At 36.9% G+C, this 20,061-nt stretch overlaps 1 protein-coding gene across 1 annotated transcript in view; it reads right to left on the reverse strand.

The window, feature by feature from the left end:
- The window catches only part of CRB1 (crumbs 1, cell polarity complex component), a 54,523-nt gene that overhangs the window by 14,728 nt on the left and 19,734 nt on the right, over window positions 1–20,061 (reverse strand). Inside the window, exon 6 of the mRNA XM_008048211.1 lies at window positions 16,972–17,098. Coding sequence (XP_008046402.1) covers window positions 16,972–17,098 — 127 coding nt within the window. The remainder of the gene's footprint in view (window positions 1–16,971; window positions 17,099–20,061) is intronic.

The following is a 20,061-nucleotide window of genomic DNA, read 5'->3' on the forward strand; positions in this document are numbered from 1 at the left end:
ATAGGCTTACGGGTGGAAGGGTTTTGTTTGTGAGTGCTAGGAAGATGCCCAGCACACAGTAGGTGCCTGGGTGGTAAGCTGTCTCTACAAATAGTTTCTGTATAGACCTTGAAACATTCAGCAGGAGAACAAAGAAAAGAATCCATAATGTAAAACTTTCAGTCCTATGCTTTTAACATTGCAGCAGGTCTATCAAGAAATAAAACAACTAAACAATGCAGGAAAATCTCCCAGGGTTGTGGCTGGTATAAAACAGCCATGTGCTACCCTCCTGCTTTAACACAATGTTATCAGGCGATGATTAAGAAGGTAGCTGTTTCAGTGCTTCGCAGTGTCAGAAAACAAGATATCAAGCCAACAACTCCCTTTTTTAGGTGCAGCACTTAGATTGCAGCCATGTATTGCTTCCAACTGTAAATATTAGCGGTGAAGAAAAGAAAGAGATCTTCATTGGCTATGGGCTGCCTGAGCTCAGCATAATACATGACACTCTGGCACTATTTGCTGAGAAGTAGATAATTGTACTTCTTGTTAACAAGTTTCCATGTATTTTCACTCCATCAGCAGGTTCTTGAATCAATACCTAGATTAGGTTTGACTAACATCAGCACAATTTGACTTTGATGGAAAGTTTGAAATTTATGCATAATTAAAATTATACACCCAGTTCTTAATTTTTCAGTAAAGGTAGCTAATCTTTTTGGATGCCATAGCATTTATACCTGACTCCCCAAACCACACTGATTCCTTCCTCTGGCTGACTAAAGGAGTCTATAATGATTTTAGGATAAAGGAGAACATTTAGCGATGAATGAAGGAGAACTTTCACATTTCCCCCGTTGCCAAAAGGATCTAAAATTTCCATGAGCATGGAGGCTCTGCAGAGTTGTTTTTATACTCCTTTCGAGATACTAAGTTTCAAAATCATTATATAGGAGCTCATATTTTCTTATAGATGTAATATAAATAAAGAAATGGCCTGAAAATCATTTATGTGAAATCACATATACATTCCACTAAATGTAAGGTATATAAGTATTATTTATAGTACCTGAATAAAATACATGCCAGTTGATGAGGATGGTGATACAGTCCTTAAAATGCTCTTAAGTTTTTTCATTGCAGTGGAACATTTCTTATTTTCCTTTTCTTCTTCTTCTTCTTTTTTTTTTGAGTCAGGGTCTTTACTTCAGGCTAGAGTAAAGTGGAACGATTATGCTCACCGCAGCCTCAAACTTCTGGGCTTAAGTGATCCTCCTGCCTCAGCCTCTTGAGTAGCTATGTCTACAGGCATGTGCCACCAAATCCATCTAAATTTTTTTTTAAAACTGTAGAGACAAGGTCTCACTATGTTGTCCGGAATGGTCTCAAACTCCTGGGCTCAAGTGATCCTCCCGCACAGGCCTCACAAAGTGCTGGATTTACAGGTGTGAACCACCACACCTGGCCCTGCCTATAAAAAGTCAGGCACAAAAAGGTTATCCTATACTACCATGCACAAAATCAAGGAAGACAGTATTACATGTATATAAAATGTGGAAAAATCAAACTACTTTTATTTATAAAAACAAAATTTTAACTTGTGTAGCAAAAATTTTAATTGGCATGTTCTCTGCCATGGACTTTTAGAATGCATGCCATGTTACACTTTTGTCTTCATGTATGATTTCAACACCTCTGCGTTTCTATATTGGGAAAGCTGTGTTCAAATAACACGCTATCTTTTTCTCTTTTCCCCATCAACTTCAGAGTTCATGACATTTTGCAGGTGCTCAAATTTTTTTGAACTGAACTGACAAATTAGATGTTACTGTTAAACAAATGTAGCACTCCTGGACGTAAATGCTGAATGGGACCTGATATACACAGTGGAACTTGGTATGGTTGCCAGATAGAGGGGAAGGCTTTACAGATCTGTGTATCAAGCCCAATTTGGACCTCACTTTTAACCAAGAAAACTTAGTAGGAGGTTGTGGTTATTGTTGCAATCTGTGATCATTGGAATGAATAAATTGGTGAACACATCTTTAAAAGGATGACGGTCCTTGTTATACCACTCTCTAGTGTACAGTGCTTTAAGAGCTAACACACAGAATGAAACCAGATCGTCCCACACAGAATATTTAATTTGAAGAGGCTGTTACTCAAATGCTTTCCCTCATGTACGTGTGTATCACCTTCACAGTTATCCTAATCCATTCTAGGCTCTTTACACCCCAGAGTGCCTTTTCACAAAGATACACATTTTCTTTCTCCAAAGAGTGATGACCTGTCCTCCCCAGTCATGGTGAGAGTCCTGTGATATACTCCATTTCTGTTTCAAGGAAGAAGACTAATTATTCACAATTATACACAAAAGCTGTGACTCTTCAGCTCACCTCACAAGGTGAAGCACAAATGTAGGGTTCTGCAAATACATCTTTAAATTGAGGTGCTTATATTTGTTTCTTTAATTTCTGTAATTGAGAGCATTTATATTGTAGTTAAGTGGCAATGCAGTTACACCAGCCAAACACACACAACCTTGAACCTTAAGAAGCGGCAAATTAGGATAATTTACATATTGCCAGCTGTGATTATCCTTAGTATTCACAGGACTTAATGGTAAAAATAAATAGATACTAGAGTCATCCGGGCCATAGAGCAAATTTTACAATCTCCTTCCCATTTACAGTTCTTATTCATCCCCTGGAACTATTCTCAAAAAATTTCAGAGTTCCCTGGACATAATCAATCTCATGAAAAACTTGTGTTTTTGTACATTATGTGTAATGGTATCTATTTTAAGACATTTTACAATTTAAAAATGTTAAAATTTCTAGAATTTTACAAATGAGAAACGTTAAGAAATGTTAAAATTTCTAGCATTTTCTGACAGGGCAGTCTGCTTGAAAACAATCTCCAAGTGTTGCATTTTACGAATAAGAGAACAGACCCAGGATTATATATTGGAGGAAAAAAACAAGGATTTGAGGTTAGGTGAAGTGCATGACCCTGAGTAAATCACTTAACTTCTTTGGGCCTTAGTTTTTGCATCTGGAAAGTGGAAATAATGATGGTGTGAACTAAATGAGATATTACATGTTGAATGCATATCATCGTTACAGTCCCGTTTCAAAGAAGGCACAACTTTTGGCAGAAAGAGGCACCATGAAAACCCTGGTTATGTTACGCAGGGTTTCCTATGCACTGGGCTGTTAACTCCCCTTAGGTATTTAAGGTCTGCTTTCATAATCTTCTGATTTCCTTAGCTCAGAAAACAGATTGCACTAATTACAGAACTGTCCAAACCACCTACTGCTCAGTATAAGGCACATTTTATGTTGATCTGTGCAACTGAGAAATTTTCTGCGGTGAGTAAATACAGTTTAACTTATGTACTTTAAGAAGTGAACAATAGCATCAGTCTATTGTCCACAGATTCTTTTACAGTGGCGCTGATGCAGGAAATTTGCTGAACTTTTAGTGAAGGAAGACTGAATCTGATTATATCTGAACCTCCTCAGACCAAAACATGTCTTTGGTCCTTGGAGAGAAATAAGAAAGCATCATAGGCCTGAAACTCCTCAATTAAAACCCTCAACTAAGAACTTTAGAAGGAGTCAAATGAAGTTAAAAAAGGTGGGGGGAGGAGTGCTTAAAGCAAAATTTAGTAACAAAACTATGCCTAGAGAAAAATTTTAATTAGCAAAAATCAATAATTAGGATAAAGAATATGTGTATTCAACAACCTAATTAAAAAAAAAAAATCAAATCATCAAAAAAGAAAAAAAAAATCTGCTAACGAAAAGCTTCCGGCCGGGCGCGGTGGCTCAGCCTATAATCCCGCGCCTTTGGAGGCTGAGGTGAGTGGATGGCCTGAGCCCGCGGGTTCAAGACCCGCCTGGGCAGCGAGACCTCATCTCTACAATAAATCAAAAAATCAGCCGGGCGCGGTAGCGCATGCCTGTAATTCCGGCTACTCGGAAGGCTGAGGCGGAAGGGTCGCCGGGGCCCAGCGGGTCGAGGCTGCGGTGGCCGGAAGCAGCCACATTGCACTCCAGTCTGGGCGACAGAGTGAGACTCCAACTCAAAAAAAAAAAAAAAGAAAGAAAGAAAGAAAGAAAAACTTCCGGTCTGCACAGCATTACAACAAAATTCTGAAAGAATCAACACCAACATCATGATATTAGGAGATGGGGCCTTTGGAAGTGTTTAAGTCGTGAGAGCAGAGTCCTCATGAATGAGATTAGTGACCTCTATTCCCAGAGAACTACCTTGCCCCCTCTGTCATGCAAGATTCCAGAAAGAAGACATCAATCTGTGAACTAGGAAATGGGCTCCCACTAGACACTAAAACTGCTGGTGTCTTGATTTTGAACTTCCCAACCTCCAGTGCTGTGAGAAATAAAGTTCTGTTATTTATAAACTACTCAGTGTATTGAATTTTGTTATAGCAGTCTGAACAGTCTAAGGAAGTTCCCTTCAAGTGACAACATATAACTATAACCTGTAGGAAGTAGTTCGGAAGAAAACATGGCAGAGACCTAAATCATCAAATTATGGAATGCCTCTTTGACTGGATTTTTGTAGAAGTTTGGACAACTTAATCCGTAATCTAGTCTTTCCCTTAATTTATCCACTTTTGCATTCCTGGCATTCTTTGCTTGTTTCATTCAGGCCTATATTGTTTCTGTTCTTTATTCTATCTAAACCTTTTTCTCACTATCATGTCTTTACTTGTGACATTTTTTCTCTCTTGAATGCTCTCCCATTTTCTGTCCTATAAATAATCTTTCTCTTATTTCATAGCCTAGTTTAATTCCCATATTCTCCATAAAAACTTTCCCTCTAGCTCATAGTGATCAAACTTCTGTGGATTTATACTGTGCTTTTATGCAGTAACATAAATTAAGGATTAATTGTTTTCAGTATGTTTTGTAGTTTGCTTTTTTCTCTACAACAGATTATAGTTTCCTTGAAATTATTATCACAGGAATTATATATTATGTTTTACTAATTCCCTGCTGTCTCCTTCCTCTCTCCCTATGCCCTACCTATTGCCAGACACGTATTGAAGATACAAATGAGTGGATGGGATGGTTACTTTGGGAAGGCACTTGCATTCTTCCGGGTGCTGGGGTTGTGTGCAAGACACTGACTCCGGCAGTTCTCTGAGTTGTCATGGGACTTATGAAAGCACAGAACATTGAATTTCCTGCCTAGAAACCCAGAATGTCAGCCTATCCCATGGGGAGCAGTTATTGCCGATGAAGGTGGCTTACTGGGAGAATAAATTGGCAATGAGGAGGTGGGAGTGGACTGCACAAACCCTTCAGGCACAGCTGAATTTGGAAAAAGGAGAACATTTGAAAAATTCCTTGTAAGGTCTTTTTGATAACCAGATTTGTAAAAAATGATAAGCTTTAGTCTTATTAGTGGCACTTTTGGGGCAAATGCAAAAATCTCCATCCATATCCCTGCACTCCTGCGACGGCTGTAGGGCTCTTTCTATTTGTGAGTTCATCTGGCACTTGCTTTCCTGGATCCTCCCTTTCTTCTGGCACCACTTTGTCTTGGAGGGGGAAAATATTTTCCTCTCTCACTGCTTATGGCTTCTGTAACAGTCTATCTTGATGCTTTTGGGCCAGTGCCTCAAGTTTCTTTCCTTCTTTTATAGCTTATATCCATAGGCCTGGCTCGATGATCCCTAAGGAAGGCAATGACTTCAAAGGTTGTTTCTCAGGTTTTCCATTCTCTACTCTCACAAATATGAAAGTGTGGTTACACTAAGAAGAACTAAAAATCAGCCAAAGCAAGGGATCATTTTAAACACAATGTGACACTTAGACTATTAATAATAATAAAAAAGGCATTTGGAGTTCTTTTTGCTGACAGAGATCTGACTCTATTTATGAATTAACTTCTCTAGTGAAAAACAACTTAAATTAAAGTAACACTTTGGTAGCAAACAAATAAACAAAAAAATCAGACAAAACCAAAAAGCACTTCCAGGAAAATGTACTTTTTGTTTTGCTGAGAAAATTCCTGCTTATTCTTTAAGATCTGGATCAAAGCTTCTGCATGAAGCTTTTTCTGTCCTTTCCACCTCTGGAAATGCTATAATTTCTTCTTCCATGCACATCACACACCACTTTTTCTTCCATTCATTTACTCCTTTAGCGAATACTGAAGGACTCCTCTACTCTGCCAGGCATGGTTGCCAGACACTGAAGTTATAAAGATAAACAAAACATTTTCTCCACCTTCTTGTAACTCACAGATGGAGAACAAGGCAGACAAATGAAAGCTTTTGAGGCACTGCTGATTGGTATTAGGTGCACACACTCCAGAATCTGAAAGCTTGTGCTACAACTTCTGAATTGAATTGCCTTGGAAAAGGTTCTTAACCTTTCTCTGAGTTTATGTTCTCTCATCAGTAAAATGGGGAAAATAATGTTACTTAACTCTTGGGAGTTTTTTGAATAATAAATAATATAATGCTCACAATGGCCTTAACAAAGATAAGTTCTGGCTCAGAATAAGTACTCCACAAATATTAGTCATTATTAGTGTTATTATAAAATGCCATGATAGAGGGGTTTTTAGGATTGTATGGGAACAAGACACTCCAAATGCTGATTGAGTAGGGAAGGGGAGCAGGGGAATCTTTATTGGAAAGTTTTGAGAATATAGTTGACTAGGCAAGAAGAATGAAATGAGAATTTTAGAATAAAAGTGACATATCCCTTAAGATGTCTTTTCAAACTTGCAGCAATGCTTAGCTCTTACTAGCTTTAGAGAAGGTGGATTAAAAGGACATGGATTTTAAGGCTTCAACCATATTCATCTTAATTTGAAAATAAATTGCACTCCCCCCAGTCATGAATATTTTGAGGAGCCCTGTCCATTCTGATACTATGTAATGCTTTTCTAAACACAAAGAGGAAGTGGAATTGAATATAACCTGGAGGGCTGCTGAGAGTGACCTTGGGTATCCATGTGATTATGTTACAGGTAAAGACCTATGTCTTTATGGATCTAAACATCCTCTGAGATTAGTTCATGGAAGAGCTGATTTATATGAAATTCCAACTCAACATGAATAGTCAGGCCTCTGTATATTTTGTTTTTAGGTTATAATGCTCCCTTAGCGGAGAGTGGGGTTTATTTGTCCCCAAGACACATTAACGACAAAGTGGTTACTAATGACCAAACCTTACCTTTTTCTTTTATCTTGTAAATTTGGTAAGGAAAATGGGACAATTTTCTGTACTTGGTATGTACTATCATTTTCAGTAACTATGGGGTAGGCTAAATACACACACACACACACACACACACACACACACACACCACAGACATATACAATTATTCTCAAAATTAGAAATTGCCACTTAAAGCTTACCTCAAAAGTCTTCATTCATTATATCAGTCAAATAGTTAATACTTATTGACTCTATACTACATACTCAACACGATGCTGGCTACTGAATAGTTTTTAAAAATTGGTTTTAAGGTATATGTTCTTCTTTGAGTTTTAGGTATCAACTAGAGTGATTCAACCATTTACCCAGCATTAATATATACTTTACCACTTTGAGTTACTAACATAAAATTACCTGTTTTCCTTTGTTGTTATCAACACAGGACTATCAAAGAAATGTTAGGGAAATTGGATAGAAATAACATTTATTTACAGTTATTTGAGGAACTAAATTAAAATAAACTCAAATAAACAATGAAATAATCATGGTTATGCTTTCCAAACGATCAAATACTTTTCATTGCAAATAGCCTATTTGTTTTTGGATGTTATATTTAATGTGTTGCTTCTCTTCTCCAGTAGAGTTCTACAGTTTACATGAAACAAATCTGTTTTAGTAATTATCATTGTGAGAAAAAGATAATAGCCATGATATTTATAATCTCTTAGAAAGAAAAAAATCCTTTTTAATTTTATGAGATTTAGTAGAATGATATACACATAATACATGAATAACTCTTCAAATCCTCTATCTTTTATTTAGTCACTCTCTTCTATATAGTATCTTTACTTGCATCATTTTATTATAGAAAGGTGGCAACTAACCTAGCACCATAGGCACCAATGTTTTAGGGTTGAATCGGAAACAGACTCCTGCTTGGCTTTCCAAGCCACTCTTGATGGCAATTCCTATTTTATTGGCCATTTTGGACCACAGTAGGAAGGGAACACATTCTTGATGATAATTCTTGAAAGTACTTTTAGTATCATTAAACTAAGATGACATTTTTATGAAAATAGTGCTCATTTTTGTTGAGCTTTATGTTTTTAGTCTTTAAAATTGGTCACGTATGCAGGGACTAGGGTTCTAGGGTACTCTGAGAATCTCATTCACAGTCTCCTTGGCAAATGGGATAGGGAGTTTAGTGTATCATTTTATAATAGTGGAAAGGATAGTAAACTATGGGTTGAGAGATTTGGATACTTTTACAGTAGTAAGTAAGGCACTTCTTTCTGAGCCTTAGATTCTTCATCTTTTATACAAAGATGTTGGATTGAGTCCCGAAGTCTTTTGTAACTTCTTAATTCTCTGTTCTGCACTAATACCCCAAATTTAAGAGAAGCATATATAAGGCACTTGTTACATAATTGGTTGAACTATACAAAATTGTCATTTTTTGTAAATCAAAAAATGTCAAATATATGCAAGTTCATACAATTTAATTTAATGTTTTAGTTTCATGTATTTCAGTGCAGCGGTGGAAAGAGTATAAACTTAGTCTTCCAATAGGGCACAACCTACAATTTACAATAACATATTTTTATAATATCACTATTTTGTTATATGACTTTAAAAAGGAAAGCACCATTTAAATAAGCTTTCCAATTACTCTATTTTTTTTTTTTATTCTATTGTAGATCTTGTCTGAAAATGATCTATTATGGAGCAATGCAGACCTTGGGGTTTGCTCAGAAAAGCTTAAGTATGTATATGAAACACATGACAAACACCCCATCCAGCAGTGCTTGCTCTGAGTGATAAAGTCGCCTTTTAGGTGGGACACGGGGCAGAGTTGATAGTGTTAGGTTTTCAATTTCAGAGAAAGTGACATAGTAAATCAGTGCGTTTAAAAATACTATGTTCTTACGAAGATTTCTCATTCTCAAATATTTTGTTCTTTATAACATGGTTCAAAGTGTTAATGATCTGGAAAACCCAGATGTATCCTCCTCGATCCACTTTTTCTCCAGGGTATCAGGTGATTTTGGTCAATTATTTAGCCCCACTCTACTATACTTTTACTAAAAGTTGCAAATGTCATTTCTCAAACTAGGTCATGAGTAATATATGCCATAATCTTGATAAGTTTTACAGTTATAAAGTGTCATTAGTTGTTCTTAATCAGTTAATCATAGATGCTTTAAAATTGTCAGGTCCATGAATCTCTTTTAATCAGTGCCTAAGTATTCTCTACAAAATTTCTGACATATGATTACTCAGATTGTATTTGCATGCTTCCAGAGGATGGGAGTATAGATTGGGCCTAATCAATGCATTACAGAATTGCATATTTTTAATATTCACTTGCTTCCCTATATGCTGACTTGGAATCTTTTTGCCTATAAATTCTACCCCTTTGTCTTATTTCTGCTTTCTGTGTCAATATACAGCAAATACTTTTTCTATTCACACGAATGTGGTGCCCAGGCCAGGCGTGGAGGCTCAAACCTGTAAACCCGGCACTTTGAGAGGTGGGGGTGAGAGGATTGCCTGAGCCCAGGGGTTTAAGACCAGCCTGGGCAACTTGATGAAATCTCATCTCTACAATTAAAAAAACAAAAATTAGCCAGGTGTGGTAGCGTGCACCTGTAGTTCTAGCTACTTGGAAGGCTGAGATGGAAGGATTGCCTGTGTTCAGCAGTCCGAAGCTGCAGTGGTTGTGAGTGTGCCACTGCACTCCAGCCTGCGCGACAGAGTGAGACTTTGACTCAAAAAAAAAAAAAAAGAAAGAAACTGGTGCTCCAAAGTAAAACCTGCTCTTCTGTACTGACAGTGCAGAAAGAAAGAAAACTACATCCCTTGTTCTAGGACCAAATATTTACATTAATACAATCAAAGATTACCTTCTTTGTAAAATTATGGTTTCTACTTCTGGTAATGACAAAATAGCTTCAATTAGACCAAGCCTTTGGCAGGTAACAACTATGAAACCTGGATATAATAGCAAAAGTAATAATCTGAGGGCACTGGCAAATAACCAAAACTATGCTCTAAACCGGGCTCGTTGGCTCAGCCTGTAATCCCGCGCCTTGGGAGGCTGAGGTGAGTGGATTGCCTGAGCCCGCGGATTCGAGGACCCGCCTGGGCAACTTGCTGAGACCTCATCTCTACAATAAATAAAAAAAAATTAGCCGGGTGTGGTAATGCGCGCCTGTAGTTCCAGCTACTTGGAAGGCTGAGGTGGAAGTATCGCCCAGCAGGTCAAGGCTGCGGTGGCCGTGAGCAGCCACTGAACTCCAGTCTGGGTGACAGAGTGAGACTCCAACTCAAAAAAAAAAAAAAAAAAAAAAAAAATATATATATATATATATATATGCTCTAAACTGTAGGGGAATTGAACTTAGAAGAATGCAGGTCACTGGATGATTTTTATTTTTTTCCCTAGCCTTTTGTCCAAGTGCAATCCATAAGAGATATCATGTTGGTTAACTAAAACTAGGAGAGAAATTTGCAATCTTACAGACTTGCAGAAGCAGAGAAAAGTTATCTTTCTTTTTTATCACGGAAGCTGAAAAGTTATGGAAAGGAGAGAGCTACTACGGTGGATCCTCAAGTTCTGAAAATGGTTTCTGCTCAAATTTCTGGCTAACGCCTAATTTATGCACATGTGGAGTAGACTCCAAGTAGTCTGGCTAAAAGATTAAAGAACCAAGCATATTTCAGCTGTGGCACAACACAGAACAAATTGCTAGAGAGGTGGGAGTTTGATTGAGTTAACTGACTGCCTGCTAAAACAAAATAATATTTTTCTAAGGAGTATAAAAGAATTCATAGTCCCTATAACATATAATCTATAGTACCCAGGATGCAATCCAAAATTACTGGATAAAGAAACAGAAAAAAATGAAACTCATGTGCAAGAGGAAGTTTCCTTGCACATGATACTGGAGACCAATGACAAGATGACCCAGGAGTTGAAATTAACAAAGATTTTAAAGTAGCTGTTATAACTAAGTTGATATAACTAAAGGTAATAAAAATGCAGACAATGTTATACATACCACTGGGAATATATTCTTATTTGTATTATCAAATATCCTGCTTTTTCTCATTTAGCTACAAGAATATCACTATACATTTTATTCTAGGTAAATTAGACAGTTATCATTATTAAAATAAAAATATTAAACTAAAGTAATATTAAAATATAAAGTAATGTCTTATCTCCTTAAGATCCCTATATTACTGTAAAGTAGTAATTCTTTTGCGAACATTTGTAGAGCTGCATCAGATGTGTTAGATGACCCCTGACTTTGAGAAATTTATTATTGAATGCTGGTTTTTATGAATATGCATAGATGATTAGATTACTAAATAATAAGCTTATGGAAGCAGTGCAAAGTAACAAGAAAGTGCAGGAAAAAAAATAGTGAGCTTTTTCTGTGGCAGTTAGAGAAAGGATCAGAAAGGACTTTATACTGGATCGGAGATTTCAAGACAGACAGGAGTTTGCCAGGTAGAGAAGGGAACGACGGAATGGGTCAGAGAAGCAGTGTGTAAGGGAAGAGTTGTGACAAGTTACGGACAATTCAATGGAAGGTACAAAGTTCCTCATGGCTGGAGAGTGGAGTTTGTGAAAAGATGGGCCGGAGAGACAGTTTGCGTCATGTTCACAAAGGGCTTGCACCAAAGTTGGATGTGGAGACCAAATTTACCATATTCAGAAGTTGTGGGAATCCCCAAGTTAAGAACACAAAAATTGACCAGACTAATGAAACTTCTGGCTGCCCAGCAAAAGACAAAAGCTAAGACTTTAATCAGGGACATTTTTGCAACTCAGCACACAAAGACTGCCATGGGAAAAGAATATTATCTTTTTATTTATTTATTTATTTTGAGTTGGAGTCTCACTCTGTCGCCCAGACTGGAGTGCAGTGGCCGCTCCCGGCCACCGCAGCCTCAGCCTGCTGGGCTCCAGTGATCCTTCTGCCTCAGCCTTCCGAGTAGCCGGAATTACAGTCATGCGCCACCACACCCAGCTGATTTTTTGATTTATTGTAGAGATGAGGTCTCGCTGCCCAGGCGGGTCTCGAACCCGCGGGCTCAGGCAATTCACTCACCTCAGCCTCCCAAAGGCGCGGGATTACAGGCTGAGCCACCGAGCCCAGCTCAGAATATTATCTTAAAGTTGTATTCACCCATAAAAAATTCCAAAGTATAGGAAGAAGAATTGTTGTGAGTAAAATTCAGCAGAAATAAAAATAAAAGGAAGAATACTCCAAGACCTCAAAATAATAGAAGTCTGAAAGACTATTAACTAGTTTTATAATTATGTGAACGTAAAATAAAGAATAGCAATTATAGTGAAAATATAGGACAGACAAAAGAAAAAGTTAATAGGTAAGATGATAATATCAGAAATCTAAAAAGTAATTAAAACTTTAAAATCCATTAGTGAATTAGATACAGATAGACTAACAATGTTTGAAAGATAGACCTTTGGGAATATATGCCGAACGCAGATAGTAAAAAAGAGTGAGAGAAAGTATGGCAGATAGACTTCCGAGATGACCCCATGGCCCCAACCTCTTGGTGTTTATTTCTTGTGTGAGCCTCTCCCTGTGAGTATGGGCAAGACCATTATCATATTCTAAGAAACCGGAATATGATAATGATGAGGGGATGTATGTGATTATACATACATGATTGTGTGATTATGTTATATAAGACCGTAATATCCAATTTCTTAGAATTTCTCCCACCTTTTTTTTAGTTTTTAGGGAATAAGCAGCTATGTTGGGGAGCCCCAGATGGCGAGGAGCTATGCAGGCTGCCTCCAGGAGATGAGGGCTACCTCTGCCAACAACTTCAGTGAGCTTAGAAGTGGATCCCCTCAGCTGAACTCAGATGAGATCACATCCCTGGCTGACACCTTGATTGCTGCCTTGTGAACCTTAAGCAGAGGACCCAGGTAAACTTTGCCTGGTCTCCTGATTGGCAGAAACTATGAGATAATAAACGTGCATTGTTTTAAGTTGGTAACTTTGAGGTTTTATTGTTACAGAGCAATAGATAAATAATACAAACAGATTACATATATAGAGAATGGAATATAAAATTTAATAGATTTATAATATGAATCCCAAATGTATATACCCAGTCCAGATATGTCTTTTAAACTACAGAATGGAATATTCATACTGATTAATTAATAACTGCATTTAGATATCCTAGAGAACCTTAAATTCATTCGGTTTTTCAATCAACAAGAATTTAAAAATAATTTCACCAAATTCAACTTATCATTCCCTCAGACCTACACCTCCTCTCAAACAATCAAGAGGTCTTACTGCTTCAAACTTTGCTAATCTATCCTCTTTCCTACATAATCTTCAACTATATAGGGTAGTGCAAAATCTCCCTTTGTGTTACTGCAGCAGCCTCCTGTGTCTTTCTGGGTTCAGTTTTGCCTTCTTTAAGTCATTCTCTATGTAGAATCCCAAGTGATCTTTCTAAAAGGCAAGTATGATCATGACACTTTTCTTCTTTGAAACCCTTCAAAATTCTCCATTGTTCGTGGGACAAGAAGCCAAAGTCTCTGCCATGGCATATGCTTCTGCCTGTCTCGACAGCCTCAATCTCACTACGGTCCCACACAGTGTCATTTCCAGCCATGGTGCACAGCCCCTGTAACCCTCCTGCCTGAAACATCCTCTAGTGTTCCATCCTTCCTTCCACAGCCTAGCTCTGGGGAATCTCAGTTCAGGTTTGGGAAACTTTCCCTATCTTCCACATCTACCTGTAAGACTGGACAAAATGTCTCCCCTATGTGCTCTCTTATAGCTGGCACTTAATTCCATCCTAACACTGACCCATAAACCACCCTTCTCTCTGTGTTTACCTGTACCTTCTACAAGATCTTTGGCTTGTTGTGAGCAAGTGTAGTTTCTAATTCATAGTTCTATTACCAGGATCCAGTATAGGTCATGGCACATAGTAGTTATTCATTAAGCATTTGTTGAATAAATGAAAAAGAACTGAGAAGTAACACAGCTGGTATTAGTAATGACATTGTCAGTGTAGAAACAGATTTTTTTTTCTTTATTGGTTTCCTACCTAAATCACTAAACTCAAATTTTGTGTACCACCATTTCCAGAAAAAGCTTCATTTTAATTTTGCAAAATTAAAGCTTAATAACTTATATTTTAAAACTCAGAAACAGCAAAAGAATATTTAAACAAAATTTAGTGAAGATTTTAGAAGGTGAGAGATTTTGATTGACCTTGTATTGAAAAACATAACAGAAAGGATTGTGTAATTAAACATGGCTTATCATAGTCCCTGGCATAGAGTGAGTCCTCAATGATGTTAATTGAATTTAGTTGTCTCTCCATGCTACCAAAGTATGACTTTCTTCAGACTTGTCTATTCTCTCTGTTTCTCTTTTCTATAAAATGGAGGGTGATAAAACCCACACTCTATGCATTTACACAAGAAGGAGCCATGGCCAAAAACAGAGACACAGCTCTGTTTAGTTTGAATGTTAACTCTGAAAAATGGGTAAAATGAAATTAGTTTTTATTGAGTAAATACAGGCTATGTTTTAGAAGATTGACCTAGAGGAGCTAATGTGAATTTCTGTCATTGAAATGAGAGAGACTATTTTTAGAGCTAAGTTGACTTATGGCTAGATTTGGCAGGGACATTGTAAAATAGTAAGGACAATTGGGGCTGTAATAGATATTAGAATGCCAACTAGAGGATTAGTTGCCAGAGAGGGAAAACCCATGGGACCTTGACCTTGATGCCGCAGGTATTTACTTTCAGTGACACATTTGGGAAAAGATAGCACAATTCCAAGAGATCAGCAGTTACACTTCTGTGTTGTGTGTGTGTGTGTGTGTGTGTGTGTGTATGCCTGGATGGTGGACAGAGCCGAGGCAAACAAAGACAGGTATCATCAGAGGATGAGAAATAGATGATATAGAAACAAAGATTTTATTTTTCTATGCAAACGTGTAAAAAGCCTTAATCACACACATTGCAGTCGAAAATACAGAAGAATAAAGAGAAAAGAGACAGTATTCTTTTAAAAGTCAGATATTTCATGACAAAAAGACATTTGGAAAACAGAAAAGCAACTGACAATTACAGTGACAACAGAGGCATCAGAATTGTACAGAGAAAGAGGTTGTGAATAAATATATCGTAAATATGTTTTGTAGGGAGCATATTACTTTTGGAACGACCTGTATGTATATAAGTACAGATATGTCTAGAAGGGAATGAATGTGAAAACTATACATATGGTCTTTGGTTCTATTCTATTTTATTCTTATTGTAAGCACTTGTGAATGCAAATATTGATGGGAAGGTTTTCCTCATGTCTCTTGTCACAAAATTTAACTTTGGAACAGATCGTCTGAAGCAGCATGGCACACGCAACCTTGGATGTGAGGGAAATGAGTGAATATAAAGGAAAGTTTGCAAAATTAGTTGCTCCCAGTACTGCCAGTACTCCAAAGGGTATGAACTTGTGACATAAAACCTTCTATTAGCATTGCAAAATAAAATGGGATACATTTCCTTTGCTTTTATAGTATACGTTCATTGTCCTTGCCGTTGGAATGGTATATTGAAATTTACCTTGGTCATTTCCACAGAAAAACAACTTTCTTAAAACAATTTAAACTGAATGAGCATTGGATATCATCCAATGGATAAATTATTCTCACATTTTCATACCAGGGCAGCTCCAAAAGACATAGACACATTTACAAAATGACATTTGGCAGGCCGTTGTTATTTCAGTTGCTTTCAGCATTAATTCATAGGATCTAAGTATTTTTCCTTTAAATGAACACAAATAATGTCTCCTTTGGAAGGATGTATCCACATGAAGATATTTGACACGAATGATAACATGCTAACAAAAAAATATTAGCAAATAAGGTTTTCTTCCAACTGCTATTTTATAATCTCTATAATTATAATAGTCAAGAATATATTGATTTTTGCATATCAATTATACTGGTGAGGCATAATTTGAGTATTGATACTAGATAATTCTCTTTTGACATTTTTTAGGGACTTGCTATAATTCTCTGCTTTCTCTTTATATATTTGTCATGTATCAGAGAAGTGATAATTCATTAAGTAGCTTTGTATAAAAACATAAACAGATGTGATCAGTAATTTGAATCAGTAATTTGATTAATAATTTTCAAAATTTTGTGTCATAAATAATAGATGAGAATGAAAGAACATAAATGAAAATAGAATCTTAGTGATTGGGGGCAACTTACAATGTGAGAGTACATATGTACAAAAATGGAGGAGGAAGGAAATGGCTTCTTAATTGCAGTGGTCATTCAAATATAGATGTGTCCGGGATGATAAAATGTTTGTATTAAATATACTCAATAATGAGCTATATCTGATTATATTAAGAACAATATTTTTTCGTATTTAAAACTAAAACAGGAAAATCTCTTATATATACTCAAAGTGCTTATGTTATGTTTCAAATAGGCTTTGAAGTTAATTTAATTTTCAAGATGGTTTTTATTTTCCCTTTTATCCCCCAGAGATCTAAACTGAGTCAAACCATTTCTAGAAATTCAATGGCTTTTTCATTTGGGACTGTTCAAATGTATGCTAATAATCTTCCTGTTCACCCCACTCAACAACTGGCTCATCATTCATGCGCAGAATGAGGTAAGAAAGAAGCTGAAAGAGATTCTGCCAGAGTAAGAGAGAGACGTAAAAGGAGAGGCCGCTTACGTCCAATTCGCAGCGCTCACCAGCAAAGGCAACATCACAGAGGCACTGGAATTTGTTGAGGAAGTCCTGGCACAGGCCTCCGTTGAAGCAAGGATCAGAGGCACACTCGTCAATATCCTGTTCACACCTTGGAAATAAACAGAAACAGCAGAAACCCAGGTCCTTGTTGAATAAATTGGCTGTGAAATGAGGAAAGAAAAAAATGTGCCTTATCTACCTAGAATAACACAGTTCTTATCTACCAATCCTCACACAATTTATGTATACTTGATAGTGTGGGAGATGGTCCTTAAAATTCCTTTAACAAATTTTGATTTTAATGGAAGTAATACACACACACACACACACACACACACACACACACACACACACACACGAACACAATTAACGAGAATGAGAAAACAAATGCAAATATTTAGAAAGCAAGTGAAAACTGGGCCATGCATTAAACGAATTTCTCCCTCAAGAGCATTAGGGGGTTGCCATCTTATGTAAATGTTCAGTTTATTAGGAGCACAATAGGAGCCAACCTGGAGTCTGCAGGACAAATCTACATTCAGGCTGTTAGGATTCTAATGCATCCGTGCCCCTGAGCTAGCTAACAAGAAAAACCCACCAAAGAGAGATGAAAAATTTAGTTTCCTCTGGAAGAGTCTGAATTATTTTCCTTTGAAACCCCCCCATTTTTTCCTAACAAAAGCAAAAGTAGACAATTAGAAGATTTTACTTGCTAATAAATCTGTGTTCCAATAACCACATATAATTTTTGAAAGTTCAGGTGGAATGACTTTTAAAAGCTACATTTTCTAAAACAAACAACATCAATTTTAAGGTAAATTGAAGTTTTCCTCGTCCCTAGAACAGAACTTGTTTGGGTTTTTTTTGTATATTCATTGATTGATTCATCAATCATTCTTTTTTTTTTTTTTTTTTTTAAATATCGACGTCTCACTCTGTTGCCCAGGCTGGAGTACAGTGGCATAATCACTGCTCACCTCAGCCTCAAATTCCTGGGCTAAAGTGATCCTTCTGCCTCATTCCCTCAGTAGTTGGGACTGCAGGCACATGTCTGGCTAATTTTTTTTTATTTTTTGTAGAGACGAGGTCTCACTATGTTGCTGAGGCTGGTCCTGAACTCCTGGGCACAAGTTATCCTCCCAAAGTGCTAATAATCTTCCTGTTCACCCCACTCAACAACTGGCTCATCATTACAGGCTTGAACCACTGTGTCCAGCCTCATTCAGTATATATTTATCTAACACATTCCATATGCTCTGTTAAGACCTTGATATAGAGCAGTAACTAAGACATCTATTTTACTTTAGGAAATTTTATAAAAACTTAAAACTCAAGAATCTCTACAGTGTAGTGTATAATGTTGAAGATTGACGTAAACAATTTTTAATTTCCTCTCTTCTTTCCCCTATCTTCCAAAAGTTACAACTTGCACGTACTGGTCAGAGATTAATCACTAGGCTCAAAATGAAAGGGATGAGGAAGTGGGACAAGGCCAACCTAAGCTATAAAGGAAAACAAAGATTTCTTCCAAGAAAAACAGCTCCTTATCCCGCTGGATACCAAGCATAGCTGAGACATTTTGTTTTCCTTTTTTGGCATATACTTTTGGACTGGAAGAAGACTTCTCTGATTAGATCTGAGCAAAACTTAACAACTCTCTCGGGAGCCTGCCAAGCACTCTCTGCCCTGGGTGGGCCAGAATGTTCACACCATCCGCCATTCAAAAGCTGCAAGGATGACACTATGAAGTTGGAAGTTTAACCAAGGCAGGAAAGAAGTTAATTTACTAGAAGATGGCTTTTCAATATCCTTTCATGTTATGGAAGTCACAATTCCCAGGCCGTGGGAGATTGCCTGATATCGTCTAGTCTTCCTCTATCTACTCTTTATGGTTTTCTTACCTATTTCTCTTTTGAGCTAAACAGTGAACAACACATACACATGCTTTATAAGCATCATTAGAGCTTTCATTAGTGGCTGGAAAGTAAAAATAACTCTATTAACACCCACTGAATTAACTAATAATAGTTAAAGACTTTGAAAGTACAGAATCTATTGAACACAGGTTCACTCTTTTAGGAATAATTTTGCACCAAAGAAGTTTATCCAGATAAGAAGTCTCCTGGGAAAAGCAGGAAAACTCTGAGCTTTCTTTTCTTTTCTTTTCATGTTTCAAATTGATAATTTGAATTTAAATGCCAAATATATCTTTATTTAATAAATAAACATCAGAGGAAAAGAAAATGTTTATTGTAAACAGAGACAATATATGAATAGTAGAGAAATATAATCCAAGGCTTTAAATTACCTCTATGCTTTGAGCCATTAAGTGGAAATTGTGACATTCAACCAGCAAATAGCTACCACTTAAAGATAGGTAAGGAGTTCTTCAGAATTTAGGGCAAGAAAATATTTGCAATATTTTGAAGATATATAGAATTGAAGGCCAACTGAATGGTTTCTGATAATCAAGTAGCATGATAGGAATTAGTGTAATGAAAAGCACAGTATATCTGTGCGTGTTAAGACTATCTCCTTCCACGCACAGATATACTGGGACTACTTGTGCCACTTATAACCAGCAACAGAAGGCAGGTTGTGAAAGAAAGGAACATTAGAAGAGTAAAATGCGGATGCTACTGTTTGGTAAAACTGGCAAAAGAGATCAGTATTTGTGATGCCCAAAAAGCTAGCTAAAAAATATAAATTCAAATTAATCTGAAGTGCAATTGTCATGGAGCACACACAGTCAATATTTTATTAACTACCATTATGGGGAAAATTAATGCAGTCAAAATCTCTTTGTCAGATGTGTTTGACTTTATTTAATTTGTCTAATGTAGAAAGTTTGATCAGAGATCACTGTATCCTACCCTGGTTGGTATATGAGGTGGAGGAGCACTTTTTAATGTATTTTTAAAATTGTGATCAGCAAATATTTATTCATGCAGTTATGCTGGCACACCCAATAGATGAGCAGAGGCTTTGAAGGCAGCTCAACTTTATACAGCATTCATTTGGATTGGCCCCTAATCTGTCACGTATGCTTTCAACCTCAGTTTACACACATGC

Source organism: Carlito syrichta, unplaced genomic scaffold, assembly GCF_000164805.1.
Source record: "Carlito syrichta isolate Samal-C Ts95f unplaced genomic scaffold, Tarsius_syrichta-2.0.1 Scaffold121298, whole genome shotgun sequence".
Classification (NCBI taxonomy): domain Eukaryota; kingdom Metazoa; phylum Chordata; class Mammalia; order Primates; family Tarsiidae; genus Carlito; species Carlito syrichta.